At 46.3% G+C, this 19720-nt stretch overlaps 2 protein-coding genes across 2 annotated transcripts; one reads left to right on the top strand and one right to left on the bottom strand.

Moving 5' to 3' along the window:
- Positions 1–2463: 2463 nt before the first annotated feature.
- Positions 2464–10644, top strand: LOC125506845 (putative disease resistance protein RGA3). Its single transcript, XM_048671550.1, has 10 exons — positions 2464–2624; positions 2857–2966; positions 4050–4233; positions 4326–4581; positions 4699–4921; positions 5024–5147; positions 6009–6197; positions 6621–7613; positions 8165–9870; positions 10234–10644. The coding sequence occupies exons 3-9, from the start codon at positions 4072–4074 to the stop codon at positions 8888–8890; spliced, it is 2673 nt and encodes an 890-aa protein (XP_048527507.1). The 5' UTR covers positions 2464–2624; positions 2857–2966; positions 4050–4071; the 3' UTR covers positions 8891–9870; positions 10234–10644.
- An 8083-nt stretch (positions 10645–18727) lies between these two features.
- LOC125555412 (Werner Syndrome-like exonuclease) lies at positions 18728–19333 on the bottom strand. The gene has a single exon (XM_048718380.1). The coding sequence runs from the start codon at positions 19331–19333 to the stop codon at positions 18728–18730; it is 606 nt and encodes a 201-aa protein (XP_048574337.1).
- Positions 19334–19720: the final 387 nt, after the last annotated feature.

The following is a 19720-nucleotide window of genomic DNA, read 5'->3' as shown; positions in this document are numbered from 1 at the left end:
CTACGCTTTGTCATGCCTGGTCGGCAGGTGCTACGCATGACAGATCTTCCAAGGACTTCAAGCTGTGTCGGCTGGTGGTACTTGGCATCATGGCGCTGAGATGTATCAGTGGCGACCGCGACGTGCTCAGCTGTTTGCGCGCAGGGAGGAGGTGCCGTTGGGCGCCGTGGTGGCGTCGACAATAGCTAGACCGAGCAAGGTTGATGCATCAGTACAGTTCTGAAGATGGAGCGGTGGCAGTTGGCGGTGGCGGCCTCTGAGAGCACGCCGGACCAGTGTGTGCCCCAGACCCGGCAAGTGGCTAGGTTGGGGTCTCAGGTCTTAGATGTTAGGCTTGGCTGCGATGTCTGTTTGGTATTAGGCCCAGGCTATCTGCGCCCCTTCATCAACTGGATAGGTGTAGCGACAGTTTGTTGCTTAGATGACGGCTTTAGTCTTACTGTTGTATGACTTTGTAAGGTCTTGTGAGAATAATTAATAAAGTGGTTGTATGCATCGCCCAGATGCAGAGGCCGGGGTCATCCTCTTTTTGGAAAAATATACTAATAGTTGGGTTTTTTTAATTACTGAAAAATACAAATTGATGGCATTGCCTCACAATAAACGTCATAGCTAACACAATATATTGCTGACGTTAGGCAGGTGACACGCCATCAGTACTAAAATACTATTGACGTGTCTGCCAACGCCACCACTAAATTGTTTTCACTGACGTCATATTGATGGCATTGGGCCTCTACGCCAGTAAGGCACTTTTTGCCATGCCATATGTAGGCTTTTTCCACTAGTGGAGGGGCCGTGCCCGAGGAAGGAGAGGAGCATCGACGGGTGATGAAGGCCTGCCCGTTGGCCATATCGCCAGAGATGGCCTCATCGAGGAGCTGGGGACGAGCGGCGGCGACGGCTAGCTATAGCTGGAGGAACCCTAGCTAGCCTGCAGGGGCGAGAGGGACAGGGGATCGAGTGCGAGAGGGAGGGAGATTGACGGAAGGTCAATTTCGACGCGGGCCTGGGCAATGTCAACTTTGTTGTAAATAAGAGCAAACAACAGGAACACTTTGCTATACCCCTTCGTTTTAAGTCAAAAGCTGCGGGAAGCCATCCTCCCCCAGCTTTTTTTCCATTATGAAGGAGAGGAGGTGGTGGAAATAAGCTAAGTTCATTTCTCCAAAACGAGTTCTTGTGGGCTTTTGGCTTATTTTGACAATAAGTTGCTAGAAGCTAAAAAAACAGGCCCTAAGAGCATATACTGCCGGACTTTGCAAATTCGATCCCTTAAACATCCGCGGATGCGCCTGAGCGCGTCCATGGACAGTGAACGGTCACGCTTCAAAAAATGCATTCCACACATCCGGATACCTCAAATCCATATTATTACATGCAACGCAACGATCTTTGAGTGACGGCTTCATTCGGTTCCGCACCCCGCTTGCCCAGTTCCGTCATGGCCATGTCCGATGGCCGGCTGCGCCCCTCAGAGTGTTGCTCCGGTCGCCGGCAAAGGTAGATCAGGGCATGGTACACGAGCCGGCTCACGGGACTCAAGGCAACGCCATCGCCAATGCTCTACTCTTCCTCGTCGGAGCTCATAACCCGAGCGGTGCCGGCGGACATCAGATCAATGACGGATCCATCCCGGGACAAAGCCGCCACGTCCACTACGATGTGGTTGCGGCCCTGGACTGATGCACCATATGGGGCACCGGAGAATGTGACTCCGCCTCACCAACGACCACAGCCGCCTCCCGCGCCTCGTTCCTGGCACGGCAGGCACACCGTGCCATGTTCTCGTTGGACGAGGCATGGTGCGTCCCAATGCTCGGCGCATCGGTGGAGGGGTTGCGCATCCGCCACCGCGTTCCAACGCCAGACGGACCGCATCGCCTCCGGCGAGGCAGCTACGGCTGGACTAGCGTCGGATCCATGCGCCATTTGGGCGGACGCAATGGATTCCCGACGAAAGGAGTCCGAGCGCTGCCGTGCACGGGCCTCCTCCCGGGCGCGACGGAGCGCAAGCCAGACGACCATATCCTCCTTGGGGCCGCATGGGATGAGCTCAGGGTCGACGAATCTGAAGGTGAAGGACTCAGACCCGCTGCCCGCCATGCCGGAGATAGCCGGAAGACGCCGGAGACGAGTTTGGGTGGCGAATGGGAGTGGACGGGAGTGGCTAGAATTTGGTCCGACGAGCGGATGAGAAAGAATATATGTGGGGTCGGGTGGGCCAGGGTGGGCTGGATCCGATATGGCGGGCGTGCCCGGGCGCTCCATATTTATCCTATATTTGGACTGGATATAAAGAGGTGCCGGTCAACCTAGACGTTTGAAAACCGTTTGAGGAGTTCATCTCGGTCAAAATTCTATGACTGGACAGTGATCGAGTGGCCCGTCCTCAGCAGGTCTGAGCGTGCGCATGAATGTTTGTCCATCCATCCAAACATGGCCCACGCCTTAGCCCTCAGTGATTGAGGAAGAAAACCTGCACCCAGCTGCCATTATTGACCACGGCTGGATCTCACCTCCCGGCTGGAAGTACTACTACCCATATCCTCCTGAGATTGAAATCCCTTTTCCACAGTCACTGGGCAACACTTCGCAGCGCTGCAGCAGGGCTTCTTCTCCAGGTAATAAATCACAGTTTCTCTTGTTCCAGGTAAAATATCTTCTCAGCATAGTGGAAGTAGTGCTCCTGCTCCTCCTGCATCTGCTTGGTTGCTAGTTTCTTGATGGTGTTTAGATGCTTTTGACCAGTCATCCGTACTGTTCCAAGACCTGCTCCTCCTGTATAATGATGCCTGCACCTAGTTGGCATTTTTTCTTTTCTTTTTGCGATAAACCTAGTTGATTTGGTTGCAGGATCTAGATCTGACTTCTCGGCTGGAAGTATCCATGTCCTGAGATAAACCCCCCTTCCCCACAGCAAGATCTGGATCTCACCTCTCTGCGGGAAGTACCCATGTCCTGAGGTAAAATCCCCTTGTCCAAACAGCACTCTGTCCAGTGTCTGCGGGACTGGAACGTCTGAAACTCGCCGTCCCCTCACAGTGCTACAGCTCGGCTTCTCCCGCATGATTGCTATCTTTAGTTCCAGTACCTGCTGCGTCTTAACAGTGTTTAGGATGCTTTGGACCAGTCTTCCACACGTTGGCATCTTTGATTCAAATAAATCCCATTGGCGTTGTGATATGAACCATTTTGATTCAACGGATTTGCGTGTAATTTTGTAGGATTTTGTTCTTCAGGATTTTCTTTCACCACAAAGCTTGTGTGATTATTTGTAGAATTGACAGGCATGCAAATTTTACCATGGACTAGTTAACGCACAATTCAAAAGGAGAATCTAATCTCATGGATTTGTTCCGCTGTTTATATGACAACTATGGCAAGCAGATTCAAAAAGTGTCAGCCTTTTCCTGTCGTGCAGCCAAACAAGTTCAGTTACTTATTACATTCTCTTTTTTCCTGCGGATAATAGAAAAAGACACTCTTATCTCTACCGACTGCCTTGGTCGAACCAGCCACTTAATGCTGGGTTTACGGAAGAGACATACTTGTCTATTCATGGTATTTATCCAGTTAACTAAGAATAATGGTTTCAGAGTTTTGCTCGTTGAGGGAATGTGAGCAAAGTAATCCAATCTTTTCTATTTGCAAAAGAGTAGAGTGATGATCTTTGTGTAATTCTGCCCTGAATGTAAATATCACAATGCTAAATTTATTTTGTCAGAACGATCACACATTACACTTTTAATTAACTATATTCACAAAGTTACACTTTTGTCTTTGTGTCTTGCTAGGTCTAACCGTCTAAGTATAGTCCTGAAAACTATAACATGCTATAGGGTGCATTTTATGAAATGTGATATGTTTAAGATTGGTTCTATGAAATGATTCATGCTAAAGTGCAGCGCTGTCTAATTTTTTTTCTTAAAGGTGTAGTATAGCAATAGTATTGTAAAGGAAGTGTAGTGTCATGATATTTACTCTGTCTTTCATGATCGTTGAGAATCTAATACACTCATGAATAAATCATTCTCTCTTGTTTCAAGGTTATTTTGTTTGTAACTGCAAATGGAACACCATGATATTACCCCGCAAAGTGACCTGGAGGGTATTCTGTTTGATGAAAGCGCAGAACCAAAGGCTCTACCATTATCACTTCTGGAGCACATCACCAGCGGTTTCTCTCGTGGTGAAGAAATTGGCAATGGTGGTTTTGCAACGGTTTATAAGGTATGGATATGGTAACTCTCAGCTGCCTTTATTTAGATCGCAGTTTATCTGAAAACATAAGTTGACGCTGCCAAAACATGTTGCGGTTATAGGGAATGCTTGACAATGGCATGGTTGCTGTGAAGAAGCTTTTTGGAACGGTTGATCTTGATGAGAAGAAATTCAGTGAAGAGATACGTTGTCTGATGAAGGCAAAGCACAAAAATATTGTGCGGTTCCTAGGATATTGCGCTGACACACAAGGAGAAATGGTAGATTGCGGGGGAAAGCTTGTCTTGGCAGATGTACGACAAAGGTTGCTCTGCTTTGAATATCTACCTAAAGGGAGTCTTGATAAGCATATCACTGGTAGGATGATGTGGCACGTATTTGGTTCAAGCATCCATGTATTTAGCACTTAATGACTAATTCATGACTTAAAGTATTTTAATTACTAGACCAACTTTCTGCTCTCCTGCTTTGTAGATGCATCTTGTGGACTTGAATGGAGAGAGCGATATCAAATTATCAATGGAATTTGTGACGGTTTGTATTATCTTCACCAAAAGCACATCGTTCACTTGGATCTTAAACCCGGAAATATATTATTAGATAATAATATGATCCCGAAAATTTCTGATTTTGGTCTTTTGAGATGCTTCGATGAAAATCAAACTCGTACTATTGCTTCGAAGGTGATTGGAACTATGTAAGCTTGATATGACCGTTGGAAGCTCTGTTTTTGTTATGCATGAATGAATATCAATCCCTTTTTCCATTAATCGGTTAGATTATATAAATGTTCATGCAGGGGATATTTGGCACCAGAATTCTGTAGTGTCAGACAGATCACAGTCAAGTCGGACATATATAGTCTTGGTACGATAATCATAGAGATAATAACAGGAGAGAAAGGATATGCTGATGTTGCCAATGTAAGACAAGCAATCCATTCCAATATAAAGGCATGATTTCAAAATTAGTTTATTACAGTACTTCATATAACATCATTCTTCTGTTTAAACGTAGCATATTAGTGCAAAACACTAATTAGCTGCAAACGAGTCAAACATATTTTCCCCAGGTATCATGGTGACTGCAAAATTTCTAGATACATAGGAATGGTTATGTGTTACCATAATGGATCTTCGGTGTTACCATCTACTACAATCCGGCTGGTCAATATTAGAATTGTAACATACATATTGAACTGTGTTAAGGGTGTGCTTGGATTTTGGCCAACCGCCCTTACAATTTTGGGCCATCACCAAAATTTTGGTCTATGTTTGGATGGCTACCATTTGGCATGCCAATGCTTCTTTGTCTATTCTAGTTCATTTTTGTTGCCAATGTTGGCCAATTTATGGGCAAGCAAAAGATCTACTAATTTTTTGGTTAGCCAACTATTTGGTAGGGCAAGGCTATGCTAGAACCAAACACACCCTAAATTGTCCTTATGTGCTACTTTGTCAAGTGTAAAGCAAGTGATATTATATAGTGGGCTGATATACGTAACATTTCCTAGCTAAAATGTTCCTTGTTTTTCAGTTTGAGTAAGTGAGTAGTTTTTTTAGCTAGGCTGGATGCCTGTTGCTTCCGGGTGGCGGAAGGATTTTGCTATGATTTTTTATGCCTCCTATTTTTATAATAATAATAATAATAATAATAATAATTTTTTGTATTCTGTGAATTTTGCCACTCTTCTTTATATGAAGAGACGCGGATCTTCAGCATGTCCTGTAAAAATATATCTTGCTCCTTTTCATAGATTATAACACACGATTCCAATTTCATAGGTAATTGAGAGGTGGAGCAATAGGTTGGAGAAATCACAGCCAGACACACAACTGGAGCAAGTACGAGTATGCACTGAAATAGCGATAGAGTGCAGTGACTTTAACCCGGCAAGAAGACCAGATACGAATAATATAATTAATAGGCTTCGTGCAACAAAAAATGCAGATGAGTTTGCTACTGAACTGAAGGTAAGGTCATGCATAGCACATGCCATATGAATGCTATGTTAAGGCAGCAAAGACAACAATCCAGCTAGTCTACAACAGTTTGTGCCAGTACGTTCATATGGTTGTTATGGTTATGTGTAGTTGTGTTTTTAAAATGGATTGTTGTGTTGCAGTTTTGTGCTGTAGCATGTTAAATATCCATAGGCTTGATTTTTCTCCTACCATTGCATTCTCAAATTTTGAAGGAATTGACTTCTTATGTTTGGGGATGTTGCACTTTTCCCAAGGTGTCATTTTTATACAATTAAGTGCGGCAGGTTTGCACTTACTTAAGGAAGAGATTAACTTTAAAAAATATCATATTTTAGTTGGGTTTAATTATAAAAAATCCTAAACCTATTTAGGTTTCCAGGAGATTATATTCTGATATTTCCATGTACTCAGATTGCAGATATGCTTCCTGATAGGGAAACATCGTCAGATGTGGAACAAACATTAATCATCGGATGGACTGAGGAAAAACAGAAAATATTGTCTATTTTATCCGAGAGCATCACAGAAGAAATGGTTATCCTTCCTATATATGGCATTGGAGGCATTGGCAAGACAACCTTGGCACAACTGGTATTCAATGACCCACAGTTCCAAGACTACACTCGGGTGTGGGTATATGTTTCCCAGGAACTCAACTTGAGCCAGATTGGCAACTCCATAATAACACAGTTAACTGACAAAATTGGCAATATATCTACCAAACAGATGCTTCATAAACGCCTTAAAGAGCTGTTTTTTGGTAAGCGCATCCTTATTGTTTTAGATGATCTATGGGAGGAGAACCCAAAAGAGTTTGATAAACTGAAGGTTATGCTAGGGCTTGGCCTGGGAAGGAAGGTGGTTATAGTAACTACACGTGATGGAGGCCTCGCAAGGAAAATTTGTAGTCCTGCAGTTACACCATACAAGCTGGAGACTTTGACGGTTGATAAGTGTTGGACTATAATAAAACAAAAGGCTGACTTTGAAGACCGAGTCGACCAAGAACAATTGGAGCATATAGGAAGGGAGATTGCGACCAAGTGTGGAGGTGTGGCCTTAGCAGCTCAATCACTTGGACATATGTTGAACGGCATGACGGCAGATGAATGGGAGTCGGTGAGAGACAGTTATTTCTGGAGTCTATCAACTTCGGAGGGCCACGAAGTGCTTGGATCCTTACTGTTAAGCTATAGCCACATGTCTGTTTCGTTGAAGTTGTGCTTTTCCTATTGTGCAATCTTTCCAAAAGGTCACATAATGATGAAGTATGATCTAATTTACCAATGGATTGCTCTTGGGTTCATCGAGCAATCTAGGATATTTGATTTTATGCAGCTCTCCGAGGATTATATCATGCAACTTTTGGGGATGTTCTTCCTTGAATATTCAAAGGATCCTAAGGTGAGTTGCTACATAATTCTCACATTAATTTCAACATTACGTAGTCCTACTCGGCTACTCACATCAGAGCAAAAAAAACACACATTCTAGTGCATCTGCCCGTGTTACAATTTTTCCTTTGAATTTTTGTTGGTAAATTCATAAATGTCTAGTAAAAATGTATGAGGCTATTTCCTTACTAAGAAAACATATAATATAATTATATGAACTGTACAAAAGAGACATCTTTGTGCGCACATTGCTGCCCTATTTTGGCAATTTTTTGTCTATTCCGTGCAGATAACAAATATGCACAATTTACAGATATTTTTGCTAGTGCTTATAGTTTAATTGAACAGACAGTTGTGAATGCATTTGTTTGATACGAGATAACCTACTCTTGGTGTAACATAACATTTGTCATGAGCGATTCGAAGAGGTTAAAAAACATGGATGGATAATTATGAAACTAGAGGGTATAAAAAACATGGAAGTATTTCTATTGATAATTAGAGCACTATAAAACGAAATAAAGTTCAAAGTTCTGATAACATTCGGTGTTTTTGCTGTAGAGTGGTGAAATGCAGGACAGAGATGTTACATTTTTCAGGATGAATGACCTAGTGCACGATCTCGCCAGGATGATCTTGGCCCATCAATTTAACGATAAGGGCAGTGTTGGTGGAAACAAATGCCGCTATGCATTGCTCACAGATTGTAGCAATCCATTGCAGTTTTCCTTCACTTCTCCTGCAAATATAAAGGCGCTGCATTTTCGGGACTGCAGCAATACACAACTTCGTGGAAGTGCATTTTCGTCAGCTAAGTGCCTCCGTGTCTTGGACTTAAGTGAATGCCTTATTCAGAAGCTACCTGATTGTATTGGCCAACTGAAGCAGCTGAGATTTCTTCATGCTCCACGGATACAAGATAAGATGATTCCCAATTGTATCACCGAGCTCTCAGAATTAAATTATCTCAACCTTAGAGGCTCTGAGAAAATCTTAGCACTGCCGGAGTCAATTGGTGATATTAAAGGTCTGATGCATCTTGATTTATCAGGTTGCACTGGAATAAGTGAACTCCCTATATCATTCGCAGAGCTGAAGCAGTTGGTTCATCTGGATTTATCACATTGCCGTGTGTCTATATCAGAAGCTTTTGGTGGTTTTACCAAACTACAATATTTGAATTTATCAGTTGAACATTCTGACAGAAGGCTACCAGACGTCATCGGCAATCTAATCAAACTCAGGTATTTAAATCTATCGGGATGCATGGAAATTTCCGTCAAGTGATGATCAAATCGGCCGTTTGCTTGGCTCTATCTGCACCCTTTCCAATCTAGAGCATCTGGACTTGTCTGGGAATAGAAAGCTTTCCAGTATACCAACAAGTATTGGCAACCTCAGGCAGCTTCATACGCTGGACCTCTCAGGCTGCCATCGCCTAAAGAAGCTTCCTAATAGTATGATTAATATGGTTAATTTGAAGGTTCTAATTGTGGAAAAAGAGGTTAGATTGGATGAATCTATGTGTGCTCTCTTAAATTTTGTCTCGTTGCCACACTTTGTGGTGTATGCTTCAAGTGATAAATGTAGCAGCAATATCAACCTCCTTGAGCCTACAAATCCTGATAAGCTGACGATAGATAGACTTGAAAATGTGAAGTCTACAAAAGAGGCATGGAGTATAAAGCTGATAGAGAAACAAAACATGAAAGTGTTAACATTTCGATGGACCGAAAATGCTGAGAGGTTTGTGGATGACAAGGATGTGCTGGAACAGCTAGTGCCACCAAGCAGTGTACAGATATTGACTATAGTTGGTTACACGAGTCTCAGCATTCCTGATTGGCTTATGGATATTAGGCAGTATCTCCCTGATCTTTTGGAGTTAAATTTGTTGAATTTTCCTAAGTGCAACACGCTACCAGCACTTGGTCAACTACCAAATCTATTAGAGCTGGATCTCTACCGTATGGAGAGCTTGGAAGAGTGGAACACTGCATATAACACTGGTGAGGGAGGTGCAAATGGGCTTATGTTTCCTAAGCTTGAGAAGTTGAGCATAAAGCAATGTCGCAAGTTGAGGATAGGACCATGTCTGCCTAGAGCTTTGTCTTAGGACATAGTAGATTGTGATAATGTGCTGTCATCATGGGGAGAGAGCTCATCACGCAGCGGTGCCTCCTCTTCTCCAATAACTGATCTGGATGTTAGTGAAAGCAAGGTGCCCTTGCATGAGTGGAGGTTGCTTCACCACCTCCCTGCCCTCCGTAAGTTAACTGTCCTCCATGTGTATATATATATGGATTTTTCATAGCCCGGTATTTAAAACATTTTGTACTGCTTTTATTCTCGCACTGACCAGTGCCCACTCTTTCTTTATCCGCAAATATATACACACATGGCATGAGTATCTCTGGAGAGTCATTCTAAGTGTCGAATTAGGTGTCTATATTTTTTTTTCTTTACTTGATACTGTACCTTTGTGTCAAGATTACTCAGTAAAATATGCAATACTTGCACTAATTATCCATCTAAGAGGAAAATAATTCTGGTTGTAGTTGTGCACTGCTATAGCACGGACAGTTATACATGTTGTGTGCTGTTCTGATTATACTGTTACTGTTGTTCAGGACTTCGACTTCCTACCATCAAACTACTCAGACTAAGAAGACATAATCGGTTACTCTTCTTTTTGCGGGGGCAACAATGCCGACACTCAGTGTATACGCGTATGCAGGAAGAGCAGCCATTACCGCAGCTAATCAACTTCCTGCCAGAGCATTCGTCCACGATTCGGGAGGAAACATCAGATGAAGAAGTGATAGCAGAATCGACCGTCGAGGAGACAACCGATAGCCAAGCAGTAGATATTAATCTGTGTTTATTCATGTGTTTAATTGTAGTCATTTGCCATGCATGTTCCCTAATTCATGTTTGTTTTGTTACATGCATGGGTAATTAATTAATATGACTTTCTGTCGTGAAAGCTGACATGACAAAGCTGAAGAAGCTTTCGATTATGAAACACAGCATTTTCCTTATCTGTCCTGTGAGGATGCGAACACAAAATTAATCTGCAGCTTCGCATACAGCAGCGGCATTCTCTCCTTTGGTTTTTGAAGTCTTTTGATGCTCTCATCTACTGGCTCTTTCAGCGGCAGAGCGCGCGAGTTATATAGAATTGCCTTGCTGGTGCTGTTGCTCTCTCAGCGACGTACGGCGAGAGTTCTGCAGTAGGCGTTAAACAACAATATGTTTGCCGTGAATTGCCCCATGGGCTGCACCTCTATTTAATCTGATAGACCTTGTATAACAAGGATACAATCAATTTGATACTAATCAGATCGTAGACTACCATACACAGCAGATTACAATTGCTACATAATATCTCCATCATAATTACATGAGATATGACTGATACTATTCCATGTACGTTAACATTCCCCCTCAATCTCAACCGGCCACAAGGTTGAGATTGTGTCGTAATTTCTCCAGCATGATCTTTGTAGCAGGTTTAGTGAAGGCATCTGCTACTTGATCACCGGAAGACACAAAACGTACATTCAATGCTCCTTGTGCCACCTTTTCTCTCACGAAGTGGAAATCCACCTCAATATGCTTCGTCCTTGCATGGAACACTGGATTTGCAGTTAAGTATGTGGCACCTAAATTATCACACCATAAAACTGGTGGTCGCGGCAGAGGTACTCCCAGGTCTCTAAGCACAGACTGCACCCATGTGACTTCAGCTGCACCATTTGCAAGGGCCTTGTACTCCGCCTCGGTACTAGATCGTGACACTGTTGGCTGTTTTCTAGCACTCCAAGAAATCAGGTTGGGTCCTAGGAAGACCACAAAACCACCTGTAGAGCGTCTGTCATCGGCACATCCCGCCCAGTCAGCATCAGTGAAAACACTTAGAAGTGTGGAGTGTGATTGACGAATCTGGAGACCAGTAGCCACAGTACCTTTAACATATCTTAGTATGCGCTTGACAGCCTCCCAATGCACATCAGTGGGTTTGGACAGATATTGGCACACTTTGTTTACAGCAAAAGAAATATCTGGGCGGGTAAGCGTGAGATACTGCAACCCTCCGACAATACTGCGATAGCTGAAGGCGTCATCACCATTGAGAGGAGTGCCAAGAGCTGCTGCCAACTTATCAGTGACGGACATGGGAGTAGAAACCGCCTTGCAATTCTCCATATGTGCACGGTGAAGTAGGTCATCGGCATACTTACGCTGAGAGAGCACCATTCCCCCTGAATTGTAGGTGGCTTCAATCCCAAGGAAGTAAGCGAGACGACCTAGATCCTTGATAGGAAAAGACCCGGCAAGAGTGCGAAGCAGTCGATCCACCGCTTTAGAACAGGAGCTAGCAATGACAATATCATCAACATAAACAAGCATGTAAATGACCACACGCCCTTTCCGAAAAATGAAGAGGGAAGTGTCAACCTTAGAGGACTGAAAACCAAGTTGATGTAGTCGATCACTGAGGCGGGAATACCAAGCTCGGGGAGACTGTTTCAGCCCATAGATTGACTTCCGAAGCTTGCACACATGATGAGGGTAGCGAGGATCCTCAAAGCCCGGTGGCTGCTGCATTATACACCTCCTCATCAAGAAGACCATGGAGGAATGCATTGCTCACATCAAGTTGTCGCAAACACCAACCCTGCGAAACAGCGAGTGAGAGCACAAGGCGAACAGTAGCTGGTTTGACAACTGGACTAAACGTGTCGAGATAGTCAACACCATACTGCTGAGTGAACCCGCGAGCGACCAGGCGGGCTTTGTACTTGTCAAGAGAGCCATCAGAATGTTGCTTGACTTTGAAAATCCACTTACAGCTGACAATGTTGGTGCCGGAAGGACGTGGAACAAGCGACCACGTCGCGGTGTGCTGAAGGGCTGAAAACTCCTCTTGCATAGCGGCTTTCCATGCAGGATCAACGAGCGCTGTCGTACGTAGGCTGGAGCGGCCACAACAGCACTGAAACCACCGACGAATACGGGTTGTACCGGACAGTGCCATCAGTGGGGGATTTTCGGGCGTTGTATGTTGTTTCTGAAGACGCGTGCGTGTCCGCTCAACGGGGGGAGCCGCGCAGACCGAGCCGGCTGCAAGGCAGGGAGGTGAATGGAGGGAGCGGCCGCCGAGAGACCGACGGCGAGGCCGGTGGTGATGCAGAGGCACTCGTCGGAGAGGCCATTGGCGAGGATGGTGGTGATGCTCCGGCATCGACGCGCGCAGAGGCGTCAAGTGCAGGCGATGTACACGCTGCTGGTGAGGCCGGCTCGTCTATCTGGTCAGTACATGGCGTAGACATGGTAGAGGCCGGAGTCGGCCCACCTGATGGAGAAGCACCACAGCCGGGGCCTGCTGCTGGACGTGTGGCACATGATGGCTGGGTGCATGGCGTTGTAGCATGCACGTCGCTATGGCCCTGTACAGCGCTCGTAGATACATGTCGTTCCTCTGTATCTGCAGGACACAAGTCAGGAAACAAAAACGACAAGTTGTAGTTTCTCACATTAGCATCCTGAACTACTGGCTCATTGGAAGGAAAGGATACAGGAGGATTTAAGCGAGACAAGTCGGGACACGCACTAGTTGCAAAGGGAAAAACATTTTCATCAAAGACGACATCGCGGGAGATATAGATGCGACCAGTGGACTTGTCAAGACACTTATAACCTTTATGGAACGGACTAATATCCGAGAAAAACACACATCTTGGAGCGGAACTCAAGTTTTCAGGAGTTGTATTTACGAAGACTAGGTCAACATGCACATCTAAATATACGAAGAAAAGAGTAATCGGGCGTGATGTGAAGAAGACGTGTGAGTGGTGGCATATTTTGAAGGGTCCGGCTGGGCATGCGGTTAATCAAATAACATGCGGTAAGAAAAGCTTCATCCCAATAACACAAAGGAAGATTGGAGTGAGCGAGGAGAGCAAGCCCGGTTTCAACCAAGTGCCGGTGCTTCCGTTCAGCTATACAATTTTGTTGGGATGTATGTGGACAGGATATGCGATGAGAAATACCGACACGCTGAAAAAATTTATGCAAGCGGTGGTATTAAACCCCCCCCCCCCCTAACAAAATTGACCCCACGAATTTTTGCATTGAGGAGTCGTTCGACATGGGCCACGGATTTTTGCATTGAGAAGTCGTTCGACATGGGCCTGAAAATTATAGAAAACTTGTTCGACATCAGATTTATGTTTAAGAAGATAAATCCACGTAAAACGGCTAAAGTCATCAACAAAGCTAACATAAAACTTAAAACCTCCAGAGGAGGCGAGAGGACCCCACACATCGGTATGAATAAGCTCAAGTGGTTTCGAAGAAACACGGGATGAATTATTGTAAGGTAATTGATGACTTTTGACGCGTTGACATGCGTCACAAACGAAAGTATCATGACTCGACGAACAAGGGAGTTTATTTGACCGAACGACAGACTCAACTACATTATTTGATGGGTGACCCAAACGATGATGCCACTGACTCGATGAAGAATGAACTCCGGAGAGAGCTCGACGTGATGATGACGACGACGGCCGACCATATGAGATGGGGTAGAGGCCATTGCGACTTCTACCGAGAAGAAGGACCCTCCTCGTGATTTTGTCCTTCACACAAAAGAAAAAACGGTGAAATTCCACAAACACTTGGTTATCCGAAACAAGACGATAAACAGAAAGAAGATGTTTGTGAATTTCAGGGACGTGCAGAACATTTTTAAGGTGGATGGGATCACTAGAGCCAGCAAGTTTAGTATGACCAATATGAGAAATTTCCAAACCTGCACCATTTGCAACTTGAACTTGATCCTTTCCACCATAGCGCTCGTGCACCGTCAAGTGGTCGAGGTCGCTGGTGAGGTGGTCAGTGGCACCGGTGTCGAGGTACCAATTGTTGTCGCGGTGGCCGTATGTAGCCATGTTGCCGCTGCGTTCATTGTAGCGATCGCGACAATCGGTGGCGTAGTGCCCCTCGTCGCGGCATATTTGGCACCTTGGAGGACGACGGTTTCTGCCGCCGCCGCCGTTGTGCCGGCCACCGTTGTTGCCACGGTTGCCATTGGAATCATCGCGGCCACCATTGCCACCACTCCTGTTTCCAAGGCCACCATGGCCACCATTGCTGTTCCGGTTGCCGTCGCGGGAACCGGAGCCATTGCCGTGGCGCACGACGTTGTTGGCTGATGAAGAGAAGTCACTGCTGTTCGCGGCATGCTGCTCCTGACGCGCCTCGAAGCTGAGAAGGTAGGCATAAAAATCGTAGAGGCTTACTTCTCCTATGAAGATGGAGAGCGCAGTCATGAGGGGGTCATATTCCTGACCCAGCCCACCGATTATGTGCCCGATGATCTCGTCATCGGACAGTACCTCGCCGACGGTGGCCAGTGCGTTGGCATAGCCTGTCATCTTGTGGAAGAATTCTGCCGCTGACATGTCCTTCTTCTTCGTCTGCAACAGCTGCATACGGAGTTGGCGCACACTGGCCCGATTCTGGGCAGCGAACATAGCGCCGAGGGCAGTCCAAACGGCCGTCGCGGAGGTCACTCGCGTCATCTGGGCGAGCACTTCCTCCGTCATGGAGGACAGGAGCGCGCCGAGCACGGCCTGGTCGGTCCTCCTCCATGGCTCGTACTCAGGGTTGGGCACGGAGCGTGCAGCATCGCCGGTGCCCTCGGTGATCGTCTTCGGCGGCGCTGGAACGGAGCCGTCGAGGTAGCCGAACAGACCGGCGCCAGTGAGGTTTGGGACAACCTGCGCCTTCCATAGCAGGAAGTTGGTGCGGGTGAGCCGGACGGTGATGAGGCCGGCGAGCGACGGCATGGTAGCGGTGTGGCCGGAGACGAGCGGGCCGGCGGTGGTGGTGACGAGTGCGCCGGAGGTGGTGCCAGCCATGTCGTGGAGAGATGGGATCGAGGCTCTGTTACCACGTTAAACAACAATATGTTTGCCGTGAATTGCCCCATGGGCTGCACCTCTATTTAATCTGATAGACCTTGTACAACAAGGATACAATCAATCTGATACTAATCAGATCGTAGACTACCATACACAGCAGATTACAATTGCTACATAATATCTCCATCATAATTACATGAGATATGACTGATACTATTCCATGTACGTTAACAGTAGGACGGTGGAACAATTGCAAAACTGAAGAAAAGTCAGTCTAGCTTGTTTGTCCTGCTAGTTTTTGCCTTTTTGGCTGCAGCAGGCAACTATAGCTTTAGTTGACACTAACCATGCCCGCCGGCGTTGCACTCCCTCAGTATTAACCAACGTACTAGCATACACTCCCTCAGTCCGGAGAAATGTATATATCTAGAACAATTAATTTGAAAAGAAAAAAAAAGCATTTGAAGAAGGTGCTCCTAAAATTCAGACATTTGAACCTAACATTTTGAGCAACACAACTACACAAGGTTCAGTTGGTTGCCGAAGCATAACAATCTTGCTTTTCCAAATAGCTTATAAAATCCAAAAAATAGTTTAAATGATGGTCCGGATACAGGCAACTTGCATAAGGGAAACATCAAGTCCAAGAAAAAAGAGTAATTATGGGTTCAACGCACATCAGGAAAACCCACTGCCTGTACTCTTAGGTGGAATACAAACTATGGGACAAAAAACCTGACGCACCAAACTACCCTGTTACAACCACGCAATATAAGCAACAGAAGGTTGTACATAAACATACGGTAAATGTCCCGGGGACTGGGATACATAAAAGATAGTTGCAGAGAACAGAGTTGAACCACAAATGTGTAGCGCCTCAGAGATGGACGGATCTTTGAGGGAAAAGAGGGTCAGATCAGTAAACGAAATGATGCAGGGCAAATGGAGTGAAGAAACCAGCGGGCCAAAATGTCTACCCTTTCTTACAACGTGTCAACTATGCACTCGCTCAAGTGACACTTGCATTTTCGGAAATTGAGTTCATCCATCGTCTCTAATCATAACAACCAAAACATATACAAATGAATTACCACTGCGACCAACCAGCAGCAGTAAAATTTCGTAGTGCATTTTTCAGAAAGTTGATGAGCCACTACACTTGCTGCTCCTCCTGCATCCCCCATATATGCAGAGCCATGGGTATTGTTGTCCGGTAAATGAGACAAGTCAACAAAACAGAGCTTCCTCCGTGAAGGCACCATTTGGATGCACCTCATCAATCATACCAACACTTACTGATCCTGGGCATTATTGTTCATCTCTACAATCACCCTACAATACATCTGGACGCACCTCTTCAACTGCAGTACGAATACTCTGTGATCCTGGGCATTGTTCATCACTAGAAGCATGCGCAAGATTTAACCGAGAGCCGTGTTCATCCGATCAACCCGTTTCACTTTTAGAACCTTCACACTGACCATTCGATCCAATCTACAACGTGAGCACTTCCAATCAGAAGTCCTGCAATAACAAAGACTAACAAATATAACTCCATTATTACTTATGCAGAAATCCGAGAAACATAATTAAGCGTGCCGGTTTAATTATATACCAGTTCTTCCTCGAGTCCCCGTTTGGTTATCCACGTTTGGGACACCCTTAAATTGACCGAAGCCGTTTGGGACACCCTTTCCTACAAATATAGCGTCCTGCTTGTCCCATACATGCTTCTTCCAACGAAATCATGGCTTCCGAGGGTGTGGTTACTTAATGTCTTTGATCGCATGTCCTTCCTCCATGATCACTGGGTCTCCACTCCAGGGCTCTGGTTGCGCATCTTCAAAATGTTCCAGTCATCTTCAGTAATCGTAGGCCACTTTTTGCGGACCTCGAAATCTTTGAGAAGATGCTTGTTTCTCGCGGTGGATTTCTGAGAACTCAAATTCTTGAAGAACTTATAGATTGCGTGGTTGTTTACCTAATTCTTTGGATATAATAGGTTGTCGTACTCGAACTTGAATCTAGTGTGCATCCTTCATAGGAGGAGGTGACGCATATTCTCTTTCTCATAAACTCTTAGATTGGTCTTATTTGGAGATTTCTCAAAGGATGACACCTAGGGCGTTGCCGAAGTGATTCGAGGCCTTCTGCAGACTGGCAGACTCACCAATGGAGCTAACTCAAGTGACCAAAAGCCTGTTGGTGCCGATAGTATTTTGGACATCCGGCGAGCCGAGGCTTCCCGGACGTGGTCCTCCGCATCATAGCACGCCAGTAGGAGGTTGACGTAGTTGTGCCAGCGCGTGAATTTTGTGCCGTCCAGGGCCAGCTTGAAGTCGATGAAGCTGGCGACGTTGGCTGGGATGGCGGGAGAAGAGCCGAAGGGGGAAGGCGGCGACACAGGTTGGGTGGGAGGGAGGCAAGAGGGAGACCGACGGATCCGGAGTTCTCGTCCGTAGCCAGAGCACGAGGGCACACGTCAATAGGGAGGCCTGCAGTGAGATCCGCGGCAGCAGCTGCGACGGCATGATCGCCATCAGCCGTGTGCGTGGGAGAGGTAGAGGGAGGGGTAGACATTGCTCTGGTTACCAAACTGAATTATGAATCTCGTGTGTATTGCCATAGCTGGTTACAGGTGCATATACATTGGGATCTTTACATGCAGGGCACGACCCGAGTGGTGGCGCTGGACTAGGGAAGTCCCTAAAGACTAGACTTACTGGTACATCAGAATAACGAGACATACATCAACATAATTATACAACACATAACGTGACAGTTCAACAATGAGTTCCTCAGAAAATATTACAGCTCCATCGGATGCAACATTTTCATCCGATGAAACAACTTTTGCACGAGTGATGGGTAATATGATCGAGAAAGAGATAATAGTTGAGGACCGAAGAATTGCACTTTCAGAGATTATATGCAGTCGAGTCATGGCAAAGTTAACTCTGGTGGACATTTGTATCCAAAGTTACTACCTAGCATAAGGGAGTCGCCATGGGCATCAACTCTTTAGAAGAAAAGTCCTCGACAACTCATCATCACCAATGTCTGGCTGATTCTTCATTACAGATCGATAAAACTCCTAATAATTAAGCAATCCAAACGCCCTAGTACTTAAGAGCTAGTACACGTAGGTATTGCAGGACAGCCGAAGACGGCCGTGGATCATGCATGCATCTCAGTAGTCGCCGGTGAGGAGCTTCCGGCCGACCTCGAAGGAGACGAACGCGTCGATGCAGGCGTACTTGATCTGCTCGTCGGAGAGGCGGTAGGCGTCCCACGGTCCCATCGTGATGCTGTGCGGCTTGTCGACGCTGGCCCCTATGACGGCGTCCGCGACGTCCCTGAGCCCGGCCTGGCGGAGCCACGGCCTGCCCATCTCGTCGGCCGCGAGGTGGCGCAGGTCGACGGTGTTGGCGACCCCGAGGCCGTGGTCGTTACTCAGGCGGTTGGCGTCGTCCTGCACGCCGACGCCGACGAAGCGGAAGTCCGGGTCGGCGAGGAAGGTGACGAGCGCCTGTGGGAAGTAGTCGGCGTGGAGGAGCTGGAAGATGAGGCAGCGGCGGCCGACGCAGAGCTGCAGGAGCGCGACGGGGTTCTGCGCGTGGCTGTAGCTGGGGCGCCACTCCACGTCCAGCCCCACGATGAGCTTGTGGTAGACCCAGCGGTAGACGTAGCGGATCTTGCGGAGCCAGGTGGCCACGGCGGCGCCGGAGGACGTGATGGTGGTGGTGATGACGTCGCCCTCGAAGTCCACGTCGCCGACCAACGTCTCGGTGGCCATCACGATTTGTGTTCACGGCAGCTAGGTAGCACAAACACACAGAAAGAGATCTAATCTAAACAAGGTGTAAACCCAGCAAGCGGGTCGCGAGAAGCGCCGTGTGTGATTAACTACTTGCCACAAATGGTCAAAGCAGTAGTTGCCATGTGTGTTTACCTAGTTGCCACGTGTGGTCCAACCATAGTTGCCATGTATTGTTAATCACAGTGTCCATGTGTGTTTATCTGGTTGCCACGTACGCGCAACTGCAGTTGCCATGTAGCAAAGAATCACAGTTGCCATGTGTGTGTACTGAGTTGCCACGTTCACGTAACTGCAGTTGCCGTGTAGCAAAGAATCACAGTTGTCATAGCGTGTGGACGAATTGGGTAACGCCTACACGTGTGG

This window comes from Triticum urartu, chromosome 5, assembly GCF_003073215.2.
Source record: "Triticum urartu cultivar G1812 chromosome 5, Tu2.1, whole genome shotgun sequence".
In the NCBI taxonomy this organism is placed as follows: Eukaryota; Viridiplantae; Streptophyta; class Magnoliopsida; order Poales; family Poaceae; genus Triticum; species Triticum urartu.
Note: the sequence above shows the minus strand (reverse complement) of the source record. Positions and strands in the feature narration are given on the sequence as shown.

Bases quoted from the DNA above. Each gene is read 5' to 3' on its own strand.
- LOC125555412 (XM_048718380.1), bottom strand. From the start codon at position 19,333: ATGGCCACCGAGACGTTGGTCGGCGACGTGGACTTCGAGGGCGACGTC.
- LOC125506845 (XM_048671550.1), top strand. From the start codon at position 4,072: ATGGAACACCATGATATTACCCCGCAAAGTGACCTGGAGGGTATTCTG. The intron at 4,234-4,325 runs GTATGGATATGG...TTGCGGTTATAG, and splicing joins GTTTTGCAACGGTTTATAAG to GGAATGCTTGACAATGGCAT. The intron at 6,198-6,620 runs GTAAGGTCATGC...CCATGTACTCAG, and splicing joins AGTTTGCTACTGAACTGAAG to ATTGCAGATATGCTTCCTGA.